This window comes from Pristiophorus japonicus, chromosome 2, assembly GCF_044704955.1.
Source record: "Pristiophorus japonicus isolate sPriJap1 chromosome 2, sPriJap1.hap1, whole genome shotgun sequence".
In the NCBI taxonomy this organism is placed as follows: domain Eukaryota; kingdom Metazoa; phylum Chordata; class Chondrichthyes; family Pristiophoridae; genus Pristiophorus; species Pristiophorus japonicus.
Window position 1 is genome coordinate 259,368,499 of NC_091978.1, and position 12,542 is coordinate 259,381,040.

The following is a 12,542-nucleotide window of genomic DNA, read 5'->3' on the forward strand; positions in this document are numbered from 1 at the left end:
CGGGTCTTTTTCGGGGTGGCGGGCAGTGACTAGTGGGGTGCCACAGGGATCAATGCTTCGGCCCCAGCTATTCACAATATGTATATAAATGATTTGGATGAGAGAACCAAATGTAATATTTCCAAGTTTGCTGATGACACATTTCTAGACATGTGAAGAGAATGCAAAGACGCTGCAAGGCAATTTAGATAGGTTGAGTGAGAGGGCAAACACATGGCAGATGCAGTATAACGTAAATAAATGAGAAGTTATCCACTTTGGTAGGAAAAACATAAAGACAAAGTATTATTTAAATGGTGATAGCTTGGGAAATGTCGATGTACAAAGGGACCTGGATGTCCTTGTACACCAGTCATTGAAAGCAAACAAGCAGTTAGGAAGGCAAATGGTATGTTGACCTTCATTGCAAGAGGATTTGAGTACAGGAGCAAGGATGTCTTACTACAGTTATACAGGGCCTTGGTGAGACCGCACCGGGAGTATTGTGAGCAGTTTTGGTCTCCTTACCTAAGAAAGGATATGCTTGCCATAGAGGGAGTGCAGCGAAGATTCACCAGACTGATTCCTGGGATGGCAGGACTGTCATATAAGAGGAGATTGGGTTGACTCAGCCTGTATTCACTAGAGTTTAGAAGAATGAGAAGGGGACCTCATTGAAACGTATAAAATTCTGACTGGGTTGGATAGAATGGATGCGGGGAGGATGTTTCCCCTGGCTGGAAAATCTAGAACAAGAGGTCACAGTCTCAGGATACGGGGTAGGAAAGTTAGGTCTGAGATGAGGAGAAATTTCTTCACTCAGAGGATGGTGAACCTGTGGAATTCTCTGCCACAGAGGCTGTGGAGGCCAAGTCACTGAATACATTTAAGAAGGAGATAGATAGATTTCTAGACACAAAAGACATCAAGGGTATGGGGAGAAAGTGGGAATATGGTGTTAAGATAGAGGATCAGCCATGACCATATTGAATGGTGGTGCAGGCTCGAAGGGCTGAATGGCCTTCTCCTGCTCCTATTTTCTATGTTTCTATGTTTCTAAGGACATTCGCGCAGGAGAGATTGGGCTATTTGCCCAACTCATGCCCAGCGAATGTCCTTCAAACTTTTACGCCTGGTGAAAGCAGGTTCATAGCCTACTTTTACTAGCGTTAGAGTTTTAAAACATATAAAAATTAAATTTAAATACACATTGTTACAGCAAAAACCCTGTCCATTAAGGTAAATTTATTTTTAACACTATTGAAACACATTAAAAACAAATTTCAAAAAATATATATTTTTTCTAAAACATTTAACTTCAATTAATTTTAAATATGTGAGATGTTTTATTTATTTATTATGCTGTGTTTGGGTGTTTATGGTTTTTTTCTCATTGATAGTAATGGGAGTCTGTACAAACAGAGTTCCCATTATTATCAATGAGAATACTGCATCGTGATTGGTTGTCCAGGCCCTCGTGCTCCAGATTGGACTTACATACCTGATAGGAATCTCCTGATGCACTGCGCAGTGAATCTAGGCCTCCGACCGGGATCTTACGTTCCCCCGAGACCACCAGGTACTTTCGCAGATTTTTTTTCAGGTCAGAGGCGTTCGTACGGTGGAAGCCTCCGACCTCAATTTCAGGTCTAATAACTGACGGCCAATACAGCTTTATAAGGAGTAGATCTTCCCTGACCAAATTCATACCTTTCTTCGAGACGATGATATCCCAAATTCACTGGGGAAATCCACGACATATTAGGACTGATTGCCCCTGCAGGGACGATGCTCACAGGGAGAGCAATGTGCGAAATCTCTGACATAAAGCTCTTGATATTCTGAGCATTCATTTTAATGGGTGGGCAATCACTGGCTGTGCCTTTATGATATCCTGCGATGCATTATATGTGAGCACCACTGCCTGATTGGCCCTAGCTTCCAAAATAGATTTGATAAAGTACCGCATGAGAGACTCCTTTACAAACAAAAGTTAGTGTGTTCCAAGGATTTTACATTAACTATGATTAGTAACAACAACAGCAACAATAACTTGCATTTATACAACACCGGCAACAGAGCAAACCATCCCAAAGGCTTTTGAAGATTCAAGATGAAAAGATTAAGGCAAAGAATACCAGAGGGTGGGAACAAGATGACAGAAGGCCCTGCAACTGAGCATCGAGGAACACCCAGTAGGTAAAGTTGGAACAGCAGACAGCATGAATATGGAGGTAGGGCAGATGGGTTTGCAAAAGTACAGTAGAGTGAGGCCATGTAGGTGAGGATCAGGATTTTGAAGTCAATGTGCTGAGGGATAGGTAGCAATGTGAAGATCAGGATGCACAAGTGTGATAGGTGAAAAAGAAAATCAAGCCTGGAGGTGATGAGGACATGGATGAAAGTTCCAGAGACAGCGGGCCTGAGATAGAGACTGAGAAAGCTATTTTTCAGAGTTGGATGTAGGTTTTAATGATAGATTGAATAAAGATTCTGAAGCTCAGCTCAGAGTTGAGCAGTACAAGATGGTTGAAACTCAGCTCAGCTCAGAGTTGAGCAGCACAAAATGGTTGAGCACCATCAGATTCAGCCTCAGGGAGCAACCAAGAAGAAGAATAGAAGCAAGAGTACAAAAGCAAAATACTGCGGATGCTGAAAATGTGAAATAAAAACAGAAAATGCTGGAAACATTTAGGAACCTGTAGAGAGGAACAGAGTTAACGTTTCAGATCAATGGCGTTTCATCATACCTGGAAATGGTTAGAGATGTGATAGGTTTTAAGCAAGTACAGAGGCAGGGAAAGGGGGGAGGAAAGGACAAAAGGGAAGGCCTGTGAAAGGGTGAAAGGCAGTCGAGATTAAATGACAAAAGGGTGATGGTGCAAGGCGAAAGGAGATGGCAATGGGACAAGTAAAGAAACAAACGGTTGGAGCTGTAAATGGGAATAGCAGAATCATCAGGAACAGCTAACATCCAAAAAATTGGGGTAGTGGTTATGATCTGAAATTGTTGAACTCCGTGTTGAGTCCAGAAGGCTGCAAAGTGCCTATTAGAAAGATAAAGTACTGTTCCTCGAGCTTACGGTGAGCTTCATTGGAGCAGTGTAGGAGCCCGGAGTGGGGAATTAAAATAACAGGTGACCAGAAGCTCGAGGTCAATCATGCAGACCGAATGGAGCTGTTCTGCAAAGCGGTCACGCAATCAGTATTTGGTCTCCCCAATGTAGAGGAGACCGCATCGTCAACAGCGAATATAGTATACTAAATTGAAAGCAGTACAAATAAATTGCTGTTTCACTTGGAAGGAATGTTTGGAGCACTGGACGGTGGGAAGGGAGGAGGTAAAAGAGCAGATCTTGCATCTCCTGCGCTTGCAGGGTAAGGTGCTCTGGGAAGGGGAGTGGGTGTTGGGGGTGATTGAGGAGCAGACCAGCGTATCGCAGAGGGAACGGTCCCTTTGGAATGCTGAAAGGGGAGGGAAATGGAAACAAGACCGAAGATACAAAGGCCCTGTTATTTACTGGGAGGCAGGGAGGCCAATGTTTCTTGCGGGAGTGAGATAGGATTCCTTCAGTCTGTGAGGGAGCTAGGTCACAATGTGTAGCTATTGAGTGGAGTGCCTCTTGGGTCAGCAATGAGACTTTTCTTTCGGTACTAAATTAAAATGTACACATGTTTCAATACCAATAGATTAAAGAGGAGAATTTTATCTCCCAACTGGATGACTGAGTTTTATTACTGGGAGTTTCATGTCATTTCAGCATTCTTATCTTGGCTGATTTACTTCCATTAGCTGTCAACTGGGCTGCTAGCAAGGGAGGTGTATGCATGTCAGGTGTTGCACATCTTGGGCAGTTAAAAGAGGAAGAGGTGAAAACTGTGGAATCACGACTTGCCTGATTGAATTCCTTATCCTACTGTGTGGTTGTGAAACGATGGACTGGAGTCATAGAGATGTCATCTTCTGATCTGAAGGAAATTGTGTGAGATGCAGAAAGTAAACAGGGAAATGAGAAGATAAAAATAAGACAGAAAGTTATTTTTTTGAAATTAGTCATCAGGAAAATGTTGGAATCCTTTATTAAGGAAGTGGTAACAGGACACTTAGAAAATCATAATATGATTAGGCAGAGTCAACGTGGTTTTAAGAAAAGGAAAATCATGTTTGACAATTTTATGAGTTTTTTGAGGATGTAACTAGCAAGATAGTTAATGGGGAACCAGTGCATTTGGTATATTTGGATTTCCAAAAGGCATTCAATAAGGTGCCACATAAAAGGTTGCTAAAACAACAACTTGTATTTATATAGCACCTTTAACATAGTGAAACGTCCAAAGGCGCTTCACAGGAGTATTATGTGCTAAAAATTTGACACCGGGCCACATAAGTAGAAATTAGCGCAAGTGACCAAAATCCTGGTCAAAGAAGAATGTTTTAAGGAGCTTTGTGAAAGAGGAAAGAGAGATAGAGAGATGGAGAGGTTTAGGCAGGGAGTTGCAAAGCTTGGGCCCTAGGCACGGCCAGCGATGGTTGATCAATTATAATCAGGGATGCTCAGGAGGGCAGAATTAGAGGAGTGCAGACATCTCGGGGGGGTTGTAGGGCTGAAAGAGATTATGGAGATGGGGAGGGGCAAGGCCATGGAGGGATTTGGAAATAAGGATGAGAATTTTGAAATCGAGGCGTTGCTTAACCGGCAACCAATGTAGGTCAGCGAGCACAGGGGTGATGGGTGAGCGAGAGTTAGTGCGAGTTAGGACACGGGCAGATGAGTTTTCGATCACCTCTAGTTTATGTAGGGTAGAATGTGGGAGGCCAGCCAGGAGTGCATTGGAATAGTCAAGTCTAGAGGTAACAAAAGCATGGATGATGGCTTCAGCAGCAGATGAGCTGAGGCAAGGGCTATGTAAGATAAGGGCTCATGGTGTTGGGGCTAATGTATTAGCATGGATAGAGGATTGCTTAATGGACAGAAAACAGAGGGTTGGGATAAATGGGTTATTTTCAGGTTGGCAGGCAGTAACTAGTGGGATGCTGCAGGAATCAGTGCTTGGCCTCAGCTATTTACAATCTATATTACTGACTTAGATGAAGGGACCAAGGATAATGTATCCAAGATTGCTGACAATACACATCTATGTGGGAAAGTAAGTTGTGAGGAGGACAAAAAGAGCCTGCAAAGGGACATAGACAGGTTAAATGAGCAGGCAATAAGATGGCAGATGGGGCATAATGTGGAGAAATGTGAGGTTGTTTACTTTGGTAAGAGGAATAGGACAACAGAATATTTTTTAAATTGGGAGAAACTACTAAATGTTGGTGTTAAGAGAGTTAGGTGTCCTAGTGCAAGAAAGACAGAGAGTTTGCAAGCAGGTACAGCAAGCAATTAGGAAGGCAAATGGCATGTTGATATTTATTGCAAGGGGGTTGAAGTACAAGAGTAAGGAAATCTTTCTACAATTGTACAGGGCTTTGGTGAGACCACAGCTGGAGTACTGTGCACAGTTTTGGTCTCTTTATCTAAGGAAGGATATACTTACCTGAGAGGCGGTGTAATGAAGGTTCACCAGACTGATTCCTGGGATGAGAGGGTTGTCCTCGAGTAGATTGGCCCTATAATCTCTGGACTTTAGAAGAATGAGCGGTGATCTCATTGAAACATATAAGATTCTGAGGGGGATTGACAGGGTAGATGCTGAAAGATTGTTTCCCTTGGCTGGAGAGTCTGGAACTCGGGGGCATAGTATCAGGATAAGGGGTCGGCCTTTTAAAACTGAGATGAGGAGGAGTTTCTTCAGTCAGAGGATTGTGAACCTTTGGAACTCTCTAACCAAATGGCTGTGGATGCTCAGTCATTGAGTATTTATTGAAGGCTGAGATAGATAGATTTATGGACTCTAGGGGAATCAAGGGATATGAGGATCTGGTGGGAAAGTGGAGTTGAGGTCGAAGATCAACCATTATCATTGAATGGTGGAGCAGGTCGAGAGGCTGTAGGGCCTACTCCTGTTCCTAATTCTTATGTTCTTATATTAGATCAGAATAATTAAATCAGAATTTTTAATAATGCTCAAAATTCTAGAAGATGAAATATCCTATGTATAATCCCTCAATGGGAGCTCATGCCATGGCTATTCCTTGCTCAATTTTCTCCACTCCTCTCCCAAAGGTGTTGGATCATGTTGCGGTATGATTCTATGGGCACCACTAGCTGAAATCACCATTTTTCATGTCTGTGTGAGGCTAGACAGTGAGTATCATCAGGTTAATTGATTGTAGGAAGCACTGAAACCAAGTCTCATCTTATTCTCATCCAACATCCAGGCACTTTCCAGCACAGGAATGGAAACTCGATCTATTTTTTTCTGACTTCATCATCATCATCATCATCATAGGCAGTCCCTCGAATCGAGGATGACTTGCTTCCACGCCAAAAGGTTCAGAGGTGTTTCAATGAAGGACCTAATATTCCAGGTCCCGAGCTAAATCTCGAAGGGTGGAAAATGCCTGTGCGTGTTTTTTTTTTTTAACGTGTGGTGGCCATTGCACACCAGACACCACAACCTCAATTTTCTCCACTCCTCTCCCAAAGGTGTTGGATCATGTTGCGGTATGATTTTATGGGCACCACTAGCTGAAATCACCATTTTTCATGTGTGTGTGAAAAACCTGACCTCAACCCAGGAGTACTAAGACAAATAGTATCATCCACACCTGTGCCCCAGTTACGATCAGCTAACTCGGCATGCAATTTTGAGATAAAGATGAAGATGTCATTACAAAAGCAAAAAAGGATCAGACTTCTTCATTGATAATGGCAATATCCATTATGTGTGAGTATACTCTGCATAGAGGCCATTTGTGGTACCATTTAATGGCTTTATAATTATCCAGTGCATGATTTAATGCTTTTCTTCATCAATAAAATGGATTACTTAAGTACTATAGCCTAAAAATCACTGCGGATAATATTAATGGATGGACATTTAATACAATTTTTGAATGATTCTTTGTCCAATACTTTAAAAAGGCATATCAGATTAATACCCATCGATTTTAAATGAGCTAATCCCTCTGCAAAAATAACAGACAGAAGAATGTCATCTGAGTGCAGTAAGATATTGTTTGCTAATTTCACCAACAGTCACATCTAAGCTTCTGCATCTGGAATATCAATTAAAAATTAACATATTAATTTATCCCTGAAAGGAAGATTTAATTATTTCACATATATATATTAATGAAGTCTTTCTTTCAGGGCTCAACCATGTGAAATTGTAAAATCCTACTTACCTTACTTTGCACAGGGTCATAATCAAGTGCTAAGACTCTTCCCATCTGTCTTTCTAGCACAGTATGGTAATCTGTTCCATCAAAGTTTATGCGCCTTATATCCTGACTATTTGCAAATAACAAAAATGGTCTGGGACCTGTTAAATACAAATTGCATTATCTTCTATATCAGTTCAAAATCAATGTCATCTGTTGCCATAGCCGAAAAATACATGTCTCATATATCAATGGTCTCAAGCCCAAATCTTAACAGAGAGCAGGGGCATCCATGCTATGAGACCATAAGGACTCTCAGCTAAAAGTTTCATAAAGGGTCCCATTGAGATGGCATCCTCTTAAAAAAAAAAAATTTGACAATCCTGATTTAGGAACGTAGGGAAAAAGTTCAAGGAAGATGAAGAGGGGTAATGAACCGTAGTAACAGTCAGAAAGAATTTCATTTGTGCATTTGATACTATAGCAGGGATGGAAAACTGATTGTAGGGATTCAAACATGGATTTGCGGGAAAGATGGGCAAGAATTTGGGAGGCAACAACACTTTCAAGGATTTTGGAAAAGAAAGAGATTTGGAATTGGTTAGTAGTTTTCAAGAACAGAAGAGTGAAGAGTAGATTTTTTGAGAAGGGGGTGATGATGGCAATTTTGAACGGGAGCAGACAGTACCCAAAGAAAAATAGCCATTTACAGTGTTAGCTAGCATGGGGGCCAGGAAGGGAATTTGGGTGGTTAGCAGTATAGTGGGAATGGAGTCAAGAGAGCAGGAGACGGGTCTCATGGAAAAGATGAGCTCAGAGAGGACATGAGGGAGAGAAGCTAGAGAAAGGGCGGGGGTAGCCTTGGGGGAGGTTTGTCAGTGGGTGTAGGGAAGATGGAAGAAGCATAAAAGCAGCTGAACAGATGGTTCAACTTCAGTGACAATCTATGAATTCCTTGCACTTGTTATTAGAGGTGAAGGGGCAGTGGAGAGAGATTTAAGGAGATGGTTGGTAATGGAGAAAAGTGGCTGGGGTTTATTTTTGCTCTCCAGAATGATTCTGGAGTGGTGGACATTTTTGCAGAAAAGAGTAAGGACCAAGAGCGGTGATGTGGTCCAGTCGGATGTAGCAATAACTGACTAAACTAGTTGTTTTTTAAAAAAAAATTTTGTTTCTGGGATGTGGCCGTCACTGGCAAGGCGAGCATTTATTGCCCATCTCAATTTCCCTTGAGAAGGTGGTGGTGAGCCTCCTTCTTTAACCGCTGCAGTCCTTGTGGTGAAGGTACTTCCACAGTGCTGTTAGGGAGGCAGTTTCAGGATTTTGACCCAGCGACGATAAAGGAACAGCGATATATTTCCAAGTCAGGATGGTGTGTAACTTGGAGGAGAAGTTGCAGGTGATGGTGTTCTCATGCGCCTGCTGCCCTTGTTCATCTAGGTGGTAGAGGTTGTGGGTTTGGGAGGCACTGCCGAAGAAGCCTTGGAAAGTTGCTGCAGTACATCTTGTAGATGGTACACACTGCAGCCATGGTACGTCGGTGGTGCAGAGAGTGAATGTTTAAAGTGATGGATGGGGGCCTGTCTGGATGGTGTCAAACTTCTTGAGTGTTCTTGACGATGCACCCATCCAGGCAAGTGGAGGATAGTCCATCACACTCCTGATTTGTGCCTTGTAAATGGTGGAAAGGCTTTGGAGAGTCAAGAGGGGAGACACACACCACAGAATACCCAGCCTCTGACCTGCTCTTGTAGCTACAATTTTTATTTTTCTGGTCAAGTTAAGTTTCTGGATATTGATGGTGGGGGATTTGGTGATGTAATGCCATTGAATGTCAAGGGCATTGATTAGACTTTTACTTTTTGGAGATGATCATTGCCTGGCACTTGTGTGGCGCGAATGTTACTTGCCACTTATCAGCCCAAGTCTGAATGTCATCCAGGGCTTACTGCATTCGGGCATGGATGCTTCATTATCTGAGGAGTTGTGAATGGAACTGAACACTGTGCAATCATCAGCGAACATCCCCACTTCTGACCTTGTGATGGAGGGAAGGTCATTGATGAAACTGGCACCACCTTGAGGAACTCTTGCAGTGATGTCCTGGGGCTGCGATGATTGGCCTCCAACAACCAAACCATCTTCCTTTATGCTAGGTATGACTCCAGCCAGTGGAGAGTTTTCCCCCTGATTCCCATTGACTTCAATTTTACTAAATCTCCTTGATGCCAGACTTTCACCTCATCTCTGGAATTCAGCTCTTTTGTCCATGTTTGAACCAAGGCTGTAATGAGGTCTGGAGCTGACTGGTCCTGGCAGAACCCAAACTGAGCAGTGGTGAGATGATTATTGGTGAGTAAGTGCCGCCTGATAGCACTGTTGACGCACATTCCATCACTTTGCTGATGATTGAGAGTACACTGATGGAGCGGTAATTGGTTGGGCTGGATTTATTCTGCTTTTTGTCGACAAGACGTATCTAGGCAGTTTTCCACCTTGTCAGGTAAATGCCAGATATGCTTAAAATGTACTAATTGGACATGAGGGAGTGAAGATCGGGCAATACCAGGGACAAAAACATCAAATGTGGGCATGAAGGAGTTTGTGAGTAAAATTGATAGCTGCTGATGTATTGTGGTAAATGGAGGGCCAAAAGCTAGACAGTTTGGAGTTTGAAAATTAGTTGTAAGTGACTTGGGGGAGAGTTTTTAATCCAGGGATAGACACTGAAGGAAAAGGTTGAAAGGGGTAGGTGGATGTGGGTGTTGAGCTATACAAGAGAGAGTGATTGGAGATAACCATGTCAGTGATCGAGATCAGTGAAGCAGAGAGGCTACAGGTGATGGCAAGATCGAGAGGTTGGCCATGTATATGGGTAGGAGAGTAGATATGGTGGGAAAGGTTGAGGGAGGACAGAAGGTCATTAAATTCAGAGAAGAGAAGGAAGGGGAGGAAGATATCTTGGTGAGAACTATGTGGTGGGGCTTGGGGTACAGTAGGCAACAGGGATATTAAAAGAGAGCTGAGAGCAGTGGTACAAGTGGTACTCAAAGGAGGAGAATGAGTCAAAGGAGTAGGCAGAGAGACCAAGGTGTGATTTCATGCCTAAGAAGTAATGTTTTCTCCCCATGTGTTGTACTTTATATTTTTCAGCATTAAATTTTATCTGCCATCATATACATATTTTGTTGATCTCATTCTGTAATTTCTGGGCTGCGTCCTTCGATTCCACTGCCACTCCTATCATCTGCAAATTTAATCAATTTGCATTTAGTCTCTGAACCTAAGTCATTGATATCAATTAGAAACAATAGTTGTCCCAACACTAAGCCCTGGGTTACCCCCACTCAATACTTCTCCCCATTCTAACATAAGAATACAAGAACATAAGAAATAGGAGCAGGAATAGGTCATTTGGCCTTTTGAGCCTGCTCCACCATTCAGTAAGATCATGGCTGATCTGATTTTGGCCTCAACTCCACTTCCCTGCCCTCAACATAACGCTTGACTCCCTTATCTTTCAAAATCTGTCTATCTCCACCTTAAATATATTCAATGACCCAGCCTCCACAGCTCTCTGGGGTAGAGAATTCCAAAGATTCATGATCCTCTGAGGGAAGAAATTCTTCCTCACTTCCATTTTAAATGGGTGACCCCCTTATTCTGAAACTATGCCCCATAATTCTAGATTCCCTCACAGGGGAAAACATCCTCTCTGCCGCTACCCTGTCAATCCCCCTCAGAATCATATGCATTTTAATAAGGAAAACTGCAAATGTAACGCCCCCATTTAAAAAAGGAGACAGAAAAAAGCAGGAAACTATAGACCTGTTAGCCTAACATCTGTGGTTGGGAAAATGTTGGAGTCCATTATTAAAGGAGCAATAGCAGGACATTTGGAAAAGCAAAATTCGGTCAGGCAGAGTCAGCATGGATTTATGAAGGGGAAGTCATGTTTGCCAAATTTGCTGGAATTCTTTGAGGATGTAACAAACAGGTTAGATAAAGGGGAACCAGTTGATGTGGTGTATTTGGACTTCCAGAAGGCATGTGACAAGGTGCCACATAAAAGGTTACTGCACAAGATAAAAGCTCACGGGGTTGGGGGTAATATATTAGCATGGATAGAGGATTGGCTAACTAACAGAAAACAGAGAGTCGGGATAAATGGTTCATTCTCTGGTTGGCAACCAGTAACTAGTGGAGTGCCGCAGGGATCAGTGCTGAGACCCCATCTATTTACAATCTATATTAACGACTTGGAAGAAGGGACTGAATATAACGTAGCCAAGTTTGCTGATGATACAAAGATGGAAGGAAAAGCAATGTGTGAGGAGGACACAAAAAATCTGCAAAAGGACATAGACAAGCTAAGTGAGTGGGCAAAAATTTGGCAGATGGAATATAATGTCGGAAAGTGTGAGGTCATGCACTTTGGCAGAAAAAAATCAAAGAGCAAGTTATTATTTAAATGGAGAAAGATTGCAAAGTGCCGCAGTATAACAGGACCTGGGGGTACTTGTGCATGAAACACAAAAGGATAGTTTGCAGGTACAACAATTGATCAGGAAGGCCAATGGAATCTTGGCCTTTATTGCAAAGGTGATGGAGTATAAAAGCAGGGAATTCTTACTACAGCTATATAAGGTATTTGTGAGGCCACATCTGGAATACTGCGTGCAGTTTTGGTTTCCATATTTATGAAAGGATATACTTGATGTGGAGGCAGTTCAGAGAAGGTTCACTAGGTTGATTCCGGGGATGAGGGGGTTGACTTATGAGGAAAAGCTGAGTAGGTTGGGCCTCTACTCATTGAAATTCAGAAGAATGAGAGGTGATCTTATCGAAACATATAAGATTATCAGGGGGTTTGACAAGGTGGATGCAGATAGGGTGTTTCCACTGATGGGGGAGACTAGAACTAGAGGGTATGATCTTAGAATAAGGGGCTGCCCATTTAAAACACAGATGAGGAGAAATTTCTTCTCTCAGAGGGTTGTAAATCTGTGGAATTTGCTGCCTCAGAGAGCTGTGGAAGCTGGGACATTGAATAAATTTAAGACAGAAATAGACAGTTTCTTAAACGATAAGGGAATAAGGGGTTATGGGGAGCAGGCGGGGAAGTGGAGCTGAGTCCATGATCAGATCAGCCATGAACTTATTGAATGTCGGAGCAGGCTCGAGGGGCCGTATGGTCTACTCCTGTTCCTATTTCTTATGTTCTTTATTATCATCTCCCAGTCTTCTAAACACCAATGAGTATAGGCCTAACCTGTTCAATCTTTCTTCATAT

The 12,542-nt window shown here is 42.5% G+C and overlaps 1 protein-coding gene across 1 annotated transcript in view; it reads right to left on the reverse strand.

Annotated features, from left to right (window-relative positions):
- Positions 1–12,542, reverse strand: part of egf (epidermal growth factor) — a 231,298-nt gene that overhangs the window by 107,896 nt on the left and 110,860 nt on the right. The window contains 1 exon segment of the mRNA XM_070861900.1: positions 7,274–7,410. Within this exon segment, the coding sequence (XP_070718001.1) occupies positions 7,274–7,410 (137 nt within the window).